At 55.1% G+C, this 17,282-nt stretch overlaps 4 protein-coding genes across 4 annotated transcripts; all 4 read right to left on the minus strand.

Moving 5' to 3' along the window:
• Nucleotides 1-4,684: 4,684 nt before the first annotated feature.
• On the minus strand, nucleotides 4,685-7,357 carry SPBR_08916 (beta-glucosidase; the record flags this gene model as incomplete). The annotated part of the gene is made up of 2 exons (XM_040767042.1): nucleotides 4,685-7,197; nucleotides 7,249-7,357. 2 exons carry the CDS (start codon nucleotides 7,355-7,357, stop codon nucleotides 4,685-4,687), a joined length of 2,622 nt encoding a protein of 873 aa, XP_040615885.1.
• Nucleotides 7,358-9,519: 2,162 nt separating this feature from the next.
• Nucleotides 9,520-10,035, minus strand: SPBR_05374 (uncharacterized protein; the record flags this gene model as incomplete). The annotated part of the gene is made up of 1 exon (XM_040763651.1): nucleotides 9,520-10,035. One exon carries the CDS (start codon nucleotides 10,033-10,035, stop codon nucleotides 9,520-9,522), a length of 516 nt encoding a protein of 171 aa, XP_040615886.1.
• Nucleotides 10,036-11,196: 1,161 nt separating this feature from the next.
• SPBR_05111 (uncharacterized protein) lies at nucleotides 11,197-12,325 on the minus strand (the record flags this gene model as incomplete). The annotated part of the gene is made up of 3 exons (XM_040763388.1): nucleotides 11,197-11,878; nucleotides 11,935-12,146; nucleotides 12,224-12,325. 3 exons carry the CDS (start codon nucleotides 12,323-12,325, stop codon nucleotides 11,197-11,199), a joined length of 996 nt encoding a protein of 331 aa, XP_040615887.1.
• Nucleotides 12,326-14,919: 2,594 nt separating this feature from the next.
• Nucleotides 14,920-16,075, minus strand: SPBR_05090 (guanine nucleotide binding protein (G protein), alpha, other; the record flags this gene model as incomplete). The annotated part of the gene is made up of 2 exons (XM_040763367.1): nucleotides 14,920-15,523; nucleotides 15,615-16,075. 2 exons carry the CDS (start codon nucleotides 16,073-16,075, stop codon nucleotides 14,920-14,922), a joined length of 1,065 nt encoding a protein of 354 aa, XP_040615888.1.
• Nucleotides 16,076-17,282: the final 1,207 nt, after the last annotated feature.

Here is a 17,282-nt window from a genome sequence, read left to right on the forward strand (position 1 = left end):
CTTTGTCGAATTTTGTTCATGGTCGAGCGGCCCATTTGTTTCAACCTTTCCGCGTTTCGAGTGTTTCCTCTATTCATACTGGACACTCATATTGGAATCTCATATTGGACAAATCTGTGATGCGTTTGGATTCCGGTCGATCACCCGGATTAAGGTGATCGAGCTTCAGAAAAGAGGCAAAACGAGGGCACGTCATATACTCTTGCCATCCGCGCACTTTGCAAAGCGTCTCCTCCCTCTCCTGTCCTCGCCCAGTTTCATCATCATTATATTGGAAATCGGCTCGGGGATCGACAGTGCTTGCCGCAGGGTCCTAGGTTTCCGGCAATGGCAATGGGAGATGGCACGAGCTTCGACTTTCGGCTTTATTTCTGTCTGTCTGTCCGTCTCCTCTCGTCTTTGTGTCTCGAGGGGTTCGTCTCAAATTGGTGCTTGATTGTGCTTCCTCTTCATTTTAATTGCACGAGCAGGCCGTGTTAAAGTGGTTGCAGCAGAAAAGACGGGAGAGCCGCCTTGCCTCAAGCCCCCTCTGTATTGTATTGGGGGACACCAACCACGATAGAGAAGTGGTCTGTGTTTAATGACTTTCAAGATGCCCTGGCCCCTCACGAGCAGCTGGCATCCTTGTCAACACTTGTCAACGCTATGTATCAAACACAGCGGAGGACTGTAGTGACAGGGAAACCCCAATAAAGCCGCCTGCAAAAATATCTGAAGACAAGCCCGTCTCGGTCCTATTTTATGTTTTCTCTGTTCTCTATATCTCGTCACTGGCGTTATCTTGTTAATATTGTGCTCGGTCCACGCCCTCCTTACGTAGCCTGACATGACCGAAACTGTGCCAACGGAGTCTCCGTGTGCTCCTAGATGCCCTGTGGTTGACGTGCCCTGTCTTTCCGTACAGTCTTTGCAGTCGGTCGACCCAAAACGCAACGTTCGCCGGCGCCACCTACCATTGTGGCTTGCAGGGAGGAGCATGACTACAAGGAAGTTGCTTCTTGTGCAACATCGCCTAGAGCCCTCGACAGTTGCCAGTCGGCAGTACGATGTTCAGCCAATGAACCAATCTAGTGCAGCGAGGAAGGGAAGAAATCCCCCCCCCCCCCAAAAAAAACACCAAAAAACAATGTTTCGCCTGTTGTCCCCGTTTCTGGAGATCGACAAGCCAGCGCTCTGGGCATCCCAAGTGCCAAGTATTCCATATTTTCTTCTAAAATCACGTACGAAAACGGTCACCATCACAATCACTGTCACCACTATCGTCACCAAATTACGCCAGTGACATGTCTTGCATGTCGAAAGCACCCACTCAACATGCCCTCAACGGCAAGATTAGACGAGTCCAAATGGTCTGTGGCAGTGGCGGTTAGGCGAGTGCAAGGCCGAAGCGTACTAGGCGTACGACGTACGACTTACAGTGACGAAGGATGACGGTGCTGTTTCCTTTGCCTTTGCCTTTTTTTGTCGCCTGGCTTGACTTTCCCTACTTGTTTCAGCAGGGATCATGGCGAGTCCGTCTCCGATACAACGGTAGAGCCCCTTGCTTTCCCCGCTGTCCCCTGCTCGCCTTGGAACCCTGTTCCCAACTTTGTCTGCAACGGATCTCATTGGTCAATGGACTGTCAAGGTGCGAAACAGGAACGATGACCAAAAATAGCAGGCCAGAGGGAAAAAAGGGGGAAAGGCACGTAAGTGTGAAAAGCGTGCAGGACAAGACACCAGAAAAGACAAAAATAGTGCCAACCAGCATTGAGACTCTTATCTCAGATAGGGGGGGATCGTGAAGATGCAGGGTAAGCGTCGGCGTCAGCGTCAACAGGACGGTGGAACACGGCGTTCACGTTCGCCAAGTTTCCAGGAGGGACCTTGTAAAGGCAACTTGCAGGACAACCGTTCGATTTTGTGTCATGCTCTCCTTGCGGGATAGACCACCAAACGACTCCGTAGACTGGGATATGGACGCGGGCTTCCCGAGAAGAGCAATACCGCCGGCGGCCAGCGTTCGTGGCGTCCGCCAACCTTGGCCAGGAGGCGTAGTGTGTCTCGCGAGTGGAGAGCCTATCTGTCTCTTGGGGGTCTTCTTAGAAGCGTTCGCCAAGGATCGAGAGGATGTGCCTAGTGGCCTGGTCTGAGCTCAAAAGATATCAAGTGGTGGAAATTCAGAGGGACGCAAGTTCGAGCCCGAGACCATTGTCACGGCCGCTAATGGACTTCTCCAACACCGGACCACCTTGACCATGATGTTGACCTCGACCCTGACACGTCAAACAGGGTTTGTTGACTTTGGATCCGCGCTCTTCCGAAAGGGGGCAAAGTCACCGAGTGTGCTCCGGAACGACGCTCGTTGTGCATGGTCATACGGGCAATCACCATTCCTTAGTTCATGACCAGACTCCTTTTGTCTACTTTTATTGTAGATGCATCGCCGGAGCATGCCGTATGTCCCTCCACGGAATTTTCCATGGTCTCGGCTTCCTCCGGCCATTTGCTGTTTTCGTCTTGTAGGTTTGTACAAAGCACAACAGATCCAATGCGGACGCAAACGGATACATACAATCCCGTATTCATATGGAGTACTACATATCTTCATTCTCTTCCCACCTATAATGTTAGCTCGTCGTTTTGACTGGAGGGCTTGCAGTTCATGCAGGTGTCCGGCTGGCTGTTGCTTGCTGAGACAAGCTCCGGCCGTGTCGTCGGTGTGGTATGCCGACTTACGTACTGTATCTCTGTGGGAGCCGCCTCTGTGGTCGCAATGATATGAAGCGAAGAGGCACCTTTCTCGTTACCCCTATTCCGCGGTCGAGGGTCGACAATGGTAGGCTCTCGTAGGGTAGGAATCGCCAGGAAAGATGAGACAAGCTAATTTATATATATATATATCTGTCAAAACATATAAAACAGGCCAACAACGGCGCGCCGGGCATGCTCCGTGCGCCAGTGCCCGTCGAGCGCCCGATTTTCAAGCAGTGAGCAACGTGGCTAGGCTGGTGGGACTGGCGGGGGTACCTGGCGGGGCACGGCGGGGGGGTCTGAGGCCCTGGCACGGTTTTAGCGGAACAAGGCTTAACGCCCATGAGCTCTTTGAAGTCAATCGCTATTAGAGTTATGCTCTCGCTTTTTAGTGGTGTTAACAGTGCGCAACAAGCAGTCTAGAACGATCACCAACAGGTCCCATCACCAACTGCGGGGACCAGCTTCCGGGCGCGTGGTCGTCGACAGACACCATTGACAGCCTTAGCAAGGCTGTTAAGATCAATTCGACTGGGAATGTCGTAGCATCCTGCTCCCAATTCATTTTACTGGGTGGTGCTCTCTGTCCCAACTGAGGCAACAGCCGGTGTCACATTCCATAGAGAGACCGGAAGAGCCGCGCAAGGAACAGACAGGTCACTCGTCGTTTGCCAAAAATCGTGCAAAACATGACCATCATCAGAGTCGAGCGGATCCTGCAAATCTCGGCTACAGGACAGAAAAGAGGAGAAGGAGGTCAAAGAGATGAACGGCGAGTGAGAATGGCACTCTGGAGAGCCGACGGCAATACCAGGCGTCGAGCAACTTCTACACAAAGTAATAATCGCGGAGAGAGATTAAAAAGAGACACATGTGGCATATTGTGGGCATATTGTGGCATATTCTCGTGATTCGCAATGTCCCCTTTGCAATTTCAGAGACGCAAAAGTGTGTGTTTGTGCGCAGACGATCCCCATCTTTTGTCAACAACGTGGAGTACACCATGTAGGGCTTTGGTTTTGATTTTGATGAAAGGAGATGTGCAGAATGAGGGGACGTCTGAAATCGAATAAAGGAAGAAATCAAATCACTCAAGCATACGCAAGCCCACTCTCGCACACATGCACCAAAGAACCAAAGAGGACGAGGCGCGATGCACACAGAATGCAGGGCGTGCGCACAGAGGCACATCCGACCAAAACAATCCAGACGCACATGGCAGTGTTGCAGGCCAAAATAAAATTGGGACGAGGCGTCGACGGCCTGAGGAGAGAGCCGAAAGAGGAGTAAGTTCGCCCCGTTACTCGACACTCGTGATCAAAAACGATGCAAGCACTTTGGTTCGACTCTCAGACGACCAGACGCAGGCAACACGGCATGAACAGTGGCCCAAGCCAACGACTGTGCTTTGCATAGCACTCCTGGCGCTGCCGTTTGCCGTCTGCCTTGTGCCTCATTTCTCCTATTGGCTTGCATCGTGTGGCGATGTTGTCTCCATCGTGCCGTCTGTACCCCATAATGGTATGTGTCGTGGCCTATCGTGGCCTGCATCGTGACTTGCATTGCGGTCGACAAAGGTGGCATGTCCCCATACGAACAACGATGGCCTCCCCATTGGGATGTCATGCAGTGCAGCAAAAGAGGCACGGCATTGTGCAGACGACGGTGACTGTGTCTTGCGGGCGGCATGCTGTGCATGTGCAAAATGAAGTGCGCAAGGGAAAAAAGATATTCAGTAGAAATAATATTGCTTTCCAAAACTATGTACAGAGGATGACAACCAACAAAATTATGTGTCCTATGCGAACGAGGCAAGAGGGCTTGAAACGTAGCAGAGTAACCAAAAAAAGGGGAGAAAAAAAAGCAAACAGAAACAGAAACAATCATTTCATCATGTAAAAACACTACAGACGTATGCAAGAAGAGCAAGACATACAGAGATGCTTCCATGTTAGCTCAACCCACCCTCAATGGTAAACGTCCCTGTGAGCGGCAGGTTGCGGCTGCTGGAGCCGACACGCACGGTGTAGGTGCCGGCCGGCAGCCGCCACTTTTGTGCCACGACGTCCCAGTAGCTGAGGTCGCGGCGGGTCAGGGCAAACGTGACCTGGGCCGTCTCGCCGGCCGCCAGCAGCGTCTTGTCGAAGCCGCGGAGCTGACGGACAGGGATGGCGGCACCATCCGCCGTTGCCCCTGCCCCTGCCCCGGGGAGCGTGACGTACAGCTGCGCCACCTCGGCGCCGGCCACGCTGCCCGTGTTCTGCACGTCGGCCGTCACCGTGACTAGCCGGTCCCAGAGGTCGGCCTGGCCGCCTTGCCGCACGGCGCCTGTCGGGTACTCGGCAAACAGATTGGTCTCGGCGCCCGACACGGGCGTCGCCTTTTGGATGGCCAAATTGGCAAAGCCAAAGGTCGTGTACGACAGGCCAAAGCCAAACTCGTAGCGCGGAGTGATGTTGTGGGCGTCAAAGTGGCGGTAGTCGACAAACACGCCCTCGGTAAAGTTGGCCTGCGGGAAGAGGCCAAAGACGCCCTCAGGCAGGTCCGGGTCGAGCACGGCGCCGTAGTCGGCGGCCTGCTTGGCCACGGTGTAGGGGAGCTTGCCCGACGGGTTGGCGTCGCCGTACAGCAGGGACACGAGGGCCTCGCCCGACGCCTGGCCCGGCAGGTGCGCAAAGAGGAGGGCGGTCACGTTGGGGTGGTCGATCCAGGCGTCGACGATGCGCACGCCGGCATTGTGCAAGACGACAATCGTGTTGCTGCACTTGCTGGCCACGTTGGCAATCAGCTGGTCGGTGTAGTCGTCCGACAGAGCCGGACGGTCGATCGACTCGGTGGCCCAGACGTTGCCGAACACGAGACAGGCCTCGGACACGGCGTTGACGCTCGGATTCTGCTCGGTAAAGTCCCAGAACAGTTGCGTGCCGTCCCTCCAGGCCCGCTGCGTCAGCGCGTCAAAGGGCGCGCTGGCGGTCGTCAGCGAGTTCGCACCCGAGCCGCCGCCGGAGAAGAGCGTGCCGTTGGGTGCGATGCCGAGCGGATGCGGGTTCGGGTTGCCCAGGAAGCCCGCCAGGATGTCGGTGATGTTGGCGGCCTCGGCGCCAAACTCCCAGGCCGAGACGCTGCCTTCGTAGTTGTTCTGGTCGGCCGCGCGGGCCGAGTAGCCAAAGAGGGACAGGAACTTGGGCGTCTGGAGAGGCAGCGCGTGGTTGCTGTTCTTGAGAAGCACGTGGCCCTCGACGGCGCCGTCCAGGAGCGTCTGCTTCGAGGCCGGGTCGCGGCCGTCGACAATGGGGTGCGGGCGGGTCAGGTCAGCCGGCATGCCGATGCCGGGCGCGGGAATGCCGGTGTCCTGGCCCATCTGGTACCAGGCGGCGACGATGCGGGTGGCCATGTCGGTGACGCGCGACTCGGGCACCGAGCCGTTCTTGACGGCATTGACGAGGTTGTCGCCCCAGAGGACGCTGTTGGGCATGGTGACGTCGAGGCCGGCGAGGGCGGACGCGACGCCCGCGTGCTGCGCGCCCCAGTCCGTCACGACGAAGCCCTGGAAGCCGAGCTCCGTCTTGAGCAGGCCGTTGAGCGTCTTGCTGTTGGCGCAGCCGTACGAGTTGTTGACGCGGTTGTACGAGCACATGATGTTGCCGGAGCCGGCCAGCACGGCGTCCTGGAACGGCCACAGGTACAGCTCGTGTATGGTGCGGTCGTCAATGTTGGACGAGACCGACTGCACGTCGCCCGACTGCACCGACTGCAGGCGGTTGGTCTCCTGCTCGTTGGCAATGTAGTGCTTGGTGCTCGTAATCACGCCCGTCTGCTGCGTGCCCGTCACCGTCTCGTACACCAGCGCACCCGCCAGGTACGGATCGACCGAGAGGCCCTCCCAGTACCGGCCGCCGCGCACGGTGCGGCCGGCGGGGCCGACGACGGGGCCCAGCATCACGTTGACGCCCTTCTTCTTGAACTCGCCGGCCATGCCGACGGCGCGCTGCCGAGCCAGGGTGCGGTTCCAGCTGGCGCCCACGTGGATGCCGCTGGGCCAGGCGCTGACAAAGTCGGTGCTGCGCAGGCCGTTGCCGGCGTCGCTCAGGCACATGCCGGTAAAATTGAGACGGGGCACGCCCGGGATGGTGCCCGAGCAGCCCGTGCCGGACGAGACGCCGGCGGTCAGGTTCACCTTTTCTTCGAGCGTCATTTGCGAGACGAGCGCGACGGCCTTGTTGTACGCCACAGCCCAGGTGCCAACACCCGTCATGTCGGGCGACGGATAGACGGGCGGGGAGTCGCCATAAAAGTACGTGTCGTCGGTGATGAGGCCCGGGACAGCAGTGGCATTGCCGTCGCGTGTGCGGAGGAGACTGCCATTGCCGCCATCGCTGCCATGGTTGTGGCTGCCCAGGGACGCAAGACGGGACAGGCTACCGCCAACGATGAGCAAGACGGAGAGCACCGTGAAAGCAAGGCCTCGCTGTGTGCGCAGGAGCGGCAGCTGCGCACGCTGGCCGGCTAGTCAACTGGTCTTGTCGGGGGCTGGCGACGCCGGAGTCTGGCCAGGGAACGTGTGGTCGTCCAATGGGCGCTTCTCGCTCGAGGAGGGCAGAGTAGTGTCATGTGGCGTAGCCATCTTGCGTGAGTAGCAGCGTGAGGGAATGGCTGTTTGCTTGACTGCCGTTTCAAACGCCTTTGCCAAAGTCGTGATGTTTTGCAGCGCCTCTCTTATCGCGATTTGTTGGAGGTGGCGAAGGTGATGAAATGATGTACCTTCAGAAGAGACCAGTACGTAAGCCGCAGTCTGGGTCTGGGGTAAAGATGGGGCAGAAAACAAGGCAGCTGGAATGTGTAAATAAAGCTTAAAGTCTAGACCGGAGCTTGACCTTTTTTGTCCTGTGTCTCTGTTGTGTCTCTGTTGTGTCTCGGTCTTGCAACTTGGCTGGAGATGCGCGAGCATTAAGTAGGAAAGAGCGGCAGGCCAAGAAATTGCAGAAACCGATTAGGCAAGAAGCTCCCAAGCTTGAACAAAGAAACCACCTTGGAAGGCCCGATGCAGCTGCAGCTCGCCGTCCGCTGTAAAGAGGAAGTCGCGGTGAGGGGTTGATTGTGGATACGGAAGTCGATGCGCCGATTCTGTGTCATACGACGAGGAAAGCGATACTGAGAATGGAGGAAAGGGAAAAAGCATAAAAGGGAAGAACCACCGAGCTAGTTCCGTTGTTTTTCGAGATCAGAAGGCGCGAAAGATCAAAGACACCAAAGCTGCAAGAGCGATGGGTTGCCTACTGCGAATTGCAAGCTTCGGCTGGTTGCACGTATTTTTTCAACTTGTTTTTTCGTCCTATTTTGCAGGTTTGCTTTGAGAAAAAACTTGGCTCGGGATGTTGCTGGGTCAATAGAATCAGTATTACGACGTAAGGACCAAATGGATCATTGAGACGACTCGTAATAGCCAAATAGAGCAAGTATTGGGCGGCGCCACCGGACATCAGCCGCTCCTTCTTTGGACAGCTATGGAGGCTCCTTCCTGATCTTCCTGGGGGATACTTCCGAAAGGGTAAACAGACATTTTGGGAAGGCGCGACTTACACATGGGGTACAGTAACACCGCGGCCGTTCTATTTGCGGGGAATAAGAGCCTTTAATAGGGGGGCTCTGGGAGCTTATGGTTGACCCGTAGGCTGGAGCGGCTGCTACAGGCGGGCGCTACGTTCTGTTTAGGCAAGGCCAAGCCGGCCAAATATGTCCCTAGAACGGCCAGACGCATTAAGCATTGGCAGCACTCTAAGACACTAACACGGAAGTTGGCGGGTAGAGTGGGTGTTAGTGGGAGTTGCCGTTGCTTGTCCGCACGTGGAGACGGGAATCTGCGGCGAGTTTGATCGCGTTTTACGTCTTCGTCCTTGACCACTTCGGATGCCGCGACGTGGTATGGCACGCTCCGCACGGACTGCAACCTCCATTGCCGCCGAGTGGGCTCCGAAATCGTGGAGAGCTGCGATCGGTAGTGACGACGGCAAACGGCCAGCGGCACAGATGCACAGATGCACAGAGGGATCGACATGACTTACGACTGCCGGGAAACGAGGAGAGCATGAACGGCATGACGAACAGATTGGTAAACATTGCAGAAGGGAAGTGGGTAAACGAGGCTAGGAATAATCGGCATGAGAGTGCCCTGGCGATACATCCGAAGGATAGCAAACACACATGGCTGTGCGACAGTAGCATCCAGACTCTTCCAGAGCCATTCCTTGATCCATTGTGGGATAGTCCCAAGCCGAGTTCCACAACCTCAGCATCCGGAGCAGACGAGTTTGCAGAATAACGCGAGCAAGTAGGGCCAAAACCGGGCAAAACACATGCAGACCGTACCAAAGGAGAACAAAACCGACCACGCACAAGAAAAGAAAAGGACCGAATCTTGATGAGAAAATGAGGGGAAAGACGGCGGAGACGACAAGAAGAGGAACTCTGACGATGACACCGGGCGACACGAAGCCCTTGATCATCCGAGGATTATCCGTAAAGGACGAGAGAAAGCGCCGGCAACGTCTAGTAGAGCTCCGTCGAACTGTACGCCTGGACTGTGGTGGGCTCATGACGAAGGCTCCGCGAAAAGATGAGACACGACAGGACGCTGTTGACAAAGAGGGAGAAGGCACGGACGCCGCTCGACCAGTAGTTACGACCAAACGACTCCACGATCATTAGACACCGTCGTCACTACCACTCCTCCACTTCCCCTTTACTACTTTGTACCCTCCCCCCCCCCCCCCCCCCTTCCCCCACTACTCACCATAAGAGACCCGAGAAGATGATGCCAAAGTCTTGGTCGGCGGACCAGCTCGTCGCCAGCTCTGCCTGGGCGTCCGTCAAGGGCTGGCTGGCGTTGTTAAACCCGGCCTGCAGGAGCGAGAAGATGCCAATGGCGCCGAGGACGGCAGAGAGCAGGTCGAGCGGCACGGCGACCAAGAACGCACGGTGGCGCTGGGCAAAGAACACCACCGCCCAGAGATCGGCCGCCACGGCAATGAGCCCGCCGGCAAAGGGGATGCCGGCGGCTTTGTGGAAATAGTCGGGCCAGCTGTGGAGAAGCCGGCCGGCAAAGACGACAATGGGGATGCTGGTCGCGAGCGCGAGCAGGCAGAACACGGCGTAGAGGACGGTGCCGCACGAAAACCGCTTCGTCTTTTGCTTGCGGGCCGGCGAGGCCCCGTACAGGCCGGCGGGCGAGGAGGGCGAATACGGGTGCGGCGTGTACCGGGAGGACATGGTCGACTTGGGTGACAGGGGCGATTTTGGCGGCATGGTGAGAGGCAGACAGACGAGTACGAGGAAACAGGAAACAAAAAAAGTGGCGATGCGATGCAGATGTTGGACTTGGACTCAAAATGGTCAAGCGTCGAGTTGAGCGTCAGTCTCAGAGGAGAATCCTGAGAACACACAAATACACAGCACAGAGAATACACCGTACAGAAGCAAACAACCGCGTGCCAAGGCGCGCTCCTTGACGCATCTTATATCGCCAGAGTACAGAGTACGAGCCTCGTTGACAGAAGCGGAAGCGACAGCATGGCCCAACAGACAGAGTGCAGAGTGCATCCAACAGACAGTTGCGTCCAACCGTCAAGACGCCGAGGTGCGAAACGTGGGCGCTGCGAGTGCAGAGAGCATCCAGAGAGTGCTGGGCGCAAAAGTGTAAGATGTCGACGCAATATGCCGTCGCTTCATGTCATTGGGCGGGAGACACGACAAACGGCAAGGGGACCGCTCAAAGAAGGGAATGGACCAGGTACGACGCTCACACAGCTTGGGCAAAACTTGGGCTCATCCATGCCCTTTTTCCACCTTTGTCGCCCCCATTCAGCCCCCAATATCCTGTGCACCGATGCGAACCAATTCGAGCCTCTGAAATAGCCGCCGAGCCTTGTTGGTGCGTCCTTTGCGTTGCATTTGTGGTGTGGCGTTGGATGCCTGTTTTCTTTTCTTTTTTTACTTCTTTCTCCCTTGCCTGACTGCACCTCGCCGTGCATGTCATGCCGTCCCGTCCTCTTTCGCAACTGTTTGTGTGATTGGAAAGGCATCCGACCGGCCGTGTTGTCGCTGGTTGTCGTGAATTGCCGTTCGTTTGTGTCTGTTGGTTTTACAAGACATCCCAATCATCCAAGCGCCACCTTTTGCCGGACTGTCTGTTGGTCTTTACGGTGCATGAGGTGGTGCAGGCGGGAATTGTTTCCAAAGGGGTGTGATCCATGTCGGCAATACGATTTAGTTACACGGTTATTGCGCCACAGTAGACAAATGTCCAGCCAATTAAAAAAAAAAAAAACCTCTAGCTCATGCAGTATTTCACACATAAATTTACGAAAATAAAATTTGATTTGCTACGACCTTTCACTGCGGCACAAGTGATGCTTTCACGTCGTCAAAGTCCTCCACCCACCAACGGCCCCCCCCCCCACTCCACACTTACTCATTCGCCAGTATAGCCTCGATAAAGTCGTCGACCGTGCTCATCTTGATGTCCGGCAGCAGCTGGTTCCACTCGTCCGAGGCGTTCCAGGCCCCGCGCGCCGTCGCCAGCAGCGAGCCCGACCAGACGGGCGCGTGCCACTGGTCGCGCAGGTCGTCGGGGATCGACGGGTGCATGAGCTTGGGCATCGCCAGGTCGAGCTTGCCCTGCGCCAGGACGGCCTCGTCGGCCAGGTCGACCCGGAGCGTCCGCGTGCCGGGGGGCAGAATGCCGGGGCCCTTGCCCGCGGCCAGCTTGGCCTCGACGGCGGCCTTGAACTCCGTCGCCGAAATGTCCGCGCCCCGGATGCCGCCCACCACGGGCCACGCGCCCTGGTACTCGACGGCGCCGCGCACGACGCGGGCAATGTCGCGGACGCGGGTGAAGGTCACCTTGTCGTGCTCGTAGCCCTTGACGCTGACGAGGCGGGCGTCGTTGAGCTGCCAGTTGGTGGCTATGGGGCGCACGTGCTTGCTGAGGGCGCGCGGGTACGCGGCGTACTCGAAGAAGAAGCCGACGTGGAAGAGGCTGTACTCGAGCACCTTCTTCTCCTTGTTGAGGTCGGCGAGGTACTTCTGCACGTCGAGCTTGCCCTGGTAAAACGGCACGGCGCTGATGATGTCCTTGAGTTTGGTGCCCCTGCAAATAGATGTGAGTGTCGACGTTCCCCGTAGCTGTGCATGCAGCAAACTTACATGGCCCACTCGCTCGGCGCATAGCGCGGCACGCCGGCCTCGACCACGGCATCGATGACGCGGATCGCCACCTCGTTGCCCGGGTCGCTGTTGAGCACAATAAAGTTGAGCACCGCATCGGCGCCCCGGAACAACCGGACGAGCTCATCCTTGTCCTTGAACGACGTCTGCGCCCAGGTCACGCCGGGCTGCTGGGGGAACGACGAGGGGTCCTGGCGTGGACGTCAGCAGTCATTCCGGAGCAGGATCTGTCTCTCTGCGTCTCTTTGTGCCTATCTTTTTGACCTACCCGTCGGACCAAAGCCAGGACCTCGTGCTTGCCCTCGACAAGGGCGTCAATGACCTCGAGGGCCAGGCCCGAGTTGGCGCCCGTGACGACGACCTTGACCATGGCCGCAGAAAGAATGGTAGCGTAAACGGGAAGCGGGACACGGGCGTGTGTTGGTGGCGATGGAGTACGGAAAAGCTGTTGCGGTATCGAGACGAGACAGCATGTCCAGTCCTCCGACTTGTCCGCGACCTTTATACGTTTCGCTCCTCCATCGCCGGAAACCGTCATAGATGCGTAGGCTAACCCGCCCTCTCTTCACGGCAAAATTTGTCATGTCATGAACAGGCAACGAGAAGAAGCAAAATCCTACCAATTGGCTTGCATGCACTCGACTGGCCTCCACTATCCACAAAAAACAAATCCAGTTGGGGAAATCGGCCTAGGCCGCACACAAATGGCCGACCTCTATTGCAAGGCTGCAGAAATGTGTCCGCCAGGTGGAGTGCCACAGCCTCTTTGGTAAGCACGTCTCGTGCAATTCGTAAAAAGTCTCCGGGCCTGATACGCGGCTCAACTTGAGCCATGACGGTTGTGCCATGACAGGTAGCTTGAAATTGAAGATACTTTGTGCTCTCTCTTACGTAACGTAGCCCTCTAATACAAAGGCGACGACAAAGCCCAAGTCAGCCAAATCGAAGGAATAAAGCCACCCATGTTCTTCCAGATTTGTATCCAAATCACTGCGCTGCAATGTTTTGTGTTTCTTGGAATACAAAAAGCTTCCAAGCACAGCGGAGACATTAACGACATAGAGGTGGTGGAGTGGTTCCAAATATTACTAATGTTCATTTAATGCCTCATGAAATTTATGTCCGATATTCTCATGTCATCGGTCGTGCTACGAGCAGGTCCTTCGTTTTTCTTGTTCGTTACGAATAATTAATTAATAATATTATCTTTTCTTTACTTTGCTTACCTCGCGTACAATCCTACCGGACAATTACTTTCGCCTTTTCCATCTTCACTTGTCTTGGGTGCCCGTACGTGAACCACAGGCAAACGCCCCACTGAACGAGATTGTTCCTGCGAAATTGCGAAATGAACGCACGGAGAATGAAAAAAAGAAGACGCTATCGGGGTCAATGAAAGCTAGAATCGATTGTCATCCGGGCAGCCCCCCCTGTCCTTTACCCGTTATTAGGGCTTCAGAACTGTGACCGGCAGTCGATCTTCTTGTTTTCGTTCTCTTCTGCTGTGATCGGCGTGATGGTATGGAGCATGCCAGATGCCAGCCTTTAAGTGGGTAAGAAAAGGTTGTCGATCCTCGATATCAAAAAGTGTTGGATCCTGTTTGGAATTTGGAATATTAAACAGCTTGTGGAAGGAGGAATGGCGAGAGGAACGCTACCGCGGAGTAATTAACTGTCGTACAGAACGAAACATGGCGTTCAGTAGGTCAGGTCATTGTTTTATTCACTGCCTATGGGAGAGACGCTGTGCGTTGTGCAACCGTTCATCAGTCCGTGGAACATCCAAATCAAAGCATCTCGTCACACCTCTATGCGGCAACCCGCACAGCAGATAGCAGAAAAAGAGGGTATTCCTTGCAACTGTGAGGCGATTGGCTGTTGAACCAGCTGTCAAGTTGGGGGCCCAACAGAAAAAACGTGGCTATCCGGGTTCATAAAACTGTCTTAATCTAAACGCCACTCGTTGTTTGTGTAAGTGGTGTGCGCTTTCACCAGCGGTCCATTTGTATTGAAAGTGATTTTGATTTTTTTTTGCTCATTCTTCTTATCTCCAGATTGGGGCCCCATCTCCAAAAGCGGCTACTTATAGAAAAGGATACAAAGTGCAAATATATATTTGGACAGTCATTTATGACCACTAAAATATACGCGACAATAAGAACAAGAACAGAAGAAAAATAGGGACGAAAGGGACAATCATAATCATGTCGTCGATGTAGCCAAATGTGTATGTGAATGGGTGGTGGGGGATATGTCGACGATGGCGGCTTGTATGAGAGCTGTAAGCCAACCGAAAAGAAAAGGCAGGCAATATAAAAAGCGTTATAAATAAAGCGACAAGGTAAGGTATCATTCGAGAATAGAAAATTCGAAGGCAAAGCATTTTCTGTGTCGTTGATATTGCCACACAGAGCACGCTGTTCGGGGTGTCGACAAAAGGTGACGAAGCCGTGCTGACGAAGGGCGACAAGCCTTCACCAGAAGCAAAACCCAAAATATGCAACAAAAAACGAGAGCGAAAAATGTACAAATGATGGCGGGCTGAAAATGAGGACTTTTTGGAAGGCAAGTGGCCACGGATAAGACAGCAGGTAGAGATGCTCCCCGACAAAGGATACGATGCGGTCTCATCTGTCGTTCCTTTTTTCGCAACGTATAGTAAATACGTGCGCGGCATCTCCTCTAAGAACAATTCGGGGACAGAAAGACGGTAAAAGTGAGCGCCACAAGCAACGGCGAGAATGGCCCTGTCTGTTGGCATTGTGTATAGCGGACAGGACACAGGCTATGCGCGGGTCGGGTATTCGGCGCCGAGATTCGAGAAGGATGAAAGAAAGGGTAGGGAAGCGTGGCGGAAGGGAATTGGAGTCGGGGAGTAGAAAGGTAGATGGAGGCACTGCAGCCATCTTGTCGTGCTGCTTCCATGAAGAAAGGTTCCCTTTTTGTGTTGTTGACGCTCAGAGATCATAGTATGAGCTGCTTCAGATTTCGCTGAATAATCATATCCTGGACAGAGCCCATGGTGATCTTGAGCAGATTGGTATCGGTGGCGTTGGTAAAGTGCCCGTAGATTTCCTTGTCCGGGTTGCGGTTGAGGGCACGGAACTTGTCCATGAAGTATTTGCTGACTTGCTTGGGGTCGGCGGCAGGGCCAGAGTAGTCGGTGAAGCCGTGCTCCGCGATGGGGCTGTTGGGCAGCTTCTCCTTGAACAGATCCATCTTGTTGAGGAAGAGAATGAGAGACGACTTGGTGAACCAGTGCGAGTTGGCGATCGACTCCCACAGCATGAGCGCTTCGCTCATCTGGTTCCCATCCTTGTCCTCGACAAGGCACTGGTCGTAGCCAGAAATGGCGACCAGGAAGAGCAGGCAGTTGACGTTCTCAAAGCAGTGGATCCACTTCTTGCGCTCCGAGCGCTGGCCGCCAACGTCGAACATGCGGTAGGTCAGCTGGCCAAGGTCAAAGACGGTCTCGGTGATGCCCGTTGTTCGCAAGCGCGAGCGCAGCAGATCTTGGTCGTTTGGTACGTAGGTGCGGTCCCAGATGCGGTCAAGGTCCTCGCAGAAGCTGCTCATGTCAGCACGAAAAGCACGAAAAGCAAAGCACAAGGAAACACTCAAACATAGGTGACAGACGACACCGGGCAGCTCAAACTTACTAGTCCAGGTTGTCGTGCAGAGCAAACTCGTTGCCTTTTGCAATTGCGCGGCGGACGCCATCGTCCTTCCACAGCGTCTTGATGGGCTCGAGATAGTCGGTGGGTAGCGGGTCGTTGGCGCCCAGCTCGAACTCGACGAGAATTTGCTTAATGTTCTTTTCGTTCTCCGGGTCGGAAAACCCAATGTCCAGCTCGGCCATGGCATCGTAGATGAGGCGGAAGGACTGGATAATGTTGTTGAAAACGACAGGCTTCCACTCGAGCCTCTCGTTCTTGCTGAAGCCCTTGGCGTATATGAGCTTCATCTGCTTCAGGACAGTGGACTTGCCGGATTCGCCGGCGCCGAGCAGCAGAAGCTTGACCTCGCGCGACATGCGCTTCTCGTCGGCGCGGATGGCCTTGTCAAGCTCTCGTGACCGGGCGACATCCTCGTCGGCTTTGCTGCGGCCGCCAAAACACATTGTGGCTACTGTCTAAGCGGTTGTGTGGAGGTGAATGACGTTGTGATTTGAAGGGCGGGAAGGGGAGAAAAGCCTCGACACGAAGCTCGAGAAGGCGCAGCTAGTTCTGCGAATTCCTCTCTCAACTCCAATCGCGAGAGTCGGAAAGCTCGGAGTGAGGGCGTACGAAAGGTGCGTCGATGAGAGAATGTAAAATACACAACCTCAGACGAAGAAAACTAGGCAAAGGGTACAAAACATATGCGTGTGTCTCGAATCCAAAGTGCCTGAGAGCCCCCCGAAAAAAGCCCCCGGCGTAAACTCCGGTGTCAGGGAATTAGAATTAGTACGCCGAACCGTCAAAAGGCGTCACTAGTGAAGTCCACCACGAGGGAAGAACGGCGCGCGATGCGTGCAGCAGGGGTGGCAGACGACGGCGTATGAGCAAGCTGGGTGGAGGAGCTGAGCATCAAAGAAAGGAAACAGATCGCCGCGAGGGCTGAAGAAGGTTTGTCGCCTATCGCAAAGAGGAAGTGTCCGGCGCCGTTTAGTATGCCAAGGTCGTTAAGGAGTTGGCCGGTCTTATGTCTTAGGGTCCGTCGTCTCGTATCGTGTCGCGTTTCGGTAGTGGTGATCGTGGCTCAGCGGGCAGGCACTTGTCGCCTGAAGAAAAAGGAGAGAGGGCCGGAGAATAAAAGGGAGAGGAAATAAGAAGGGAAAAAAAGGAGAGTCGTATGTAAGAAAAAGAAAAAAAGAAAAGGTAAGAACAAAAGGGCCCGGACGTGAGCGAAGAAAGGAGAGCGGTGCAGAAAACGAAGAGAACAGAACAACAGCAATCGGCGATCTTGTTTCTCTCCCCGGTCTGGTTTGTGCAGCGGAGAAAGGAAGAAGAAGGGGAAAATGCCAAAGTGCCGCGGGAAGAGTGCGAGATGGGAGAAAATAAAACAAGACACAAAAATTGAGAAGTCGAAATCAAGAGGACAAATCACGGAGGTGAGAGCATGCTTTCGCAGAAGGAGCAACCCAGACGAGATCGCCGCAATGATTGACCCGCGGGTAGGGGGATGGAATTGATGAAAGGGTCGTCTGTTTTAGGCTAGAAGGTGCTGCAGTACGGAGCCATACGCAGAAGGAGCTGACGATTTGTTCGGCGTCTTGGTTTTGCGCAGCGGGAAGGCGCAACGGGCGATGGCGCAGAATGGGCCAGGAAAAGGGTAGCAGCGTTCGA

Source organism: Sporothrix brasiliensis (assembly GCF_000820605.1).
Source record: "Sporothrix brasiliensis 5110 chromosome Unknown Cont21, whole genome shotgun sequence".
In the NCBI taxonomy this organism is placed as follows: Eukaryota; Fungi; Ascomycota; class Sordariomycetes; order Ophiostomatales; family Ophiostomataceae; genus Sporothrix; species Sporothrix brasiliensis.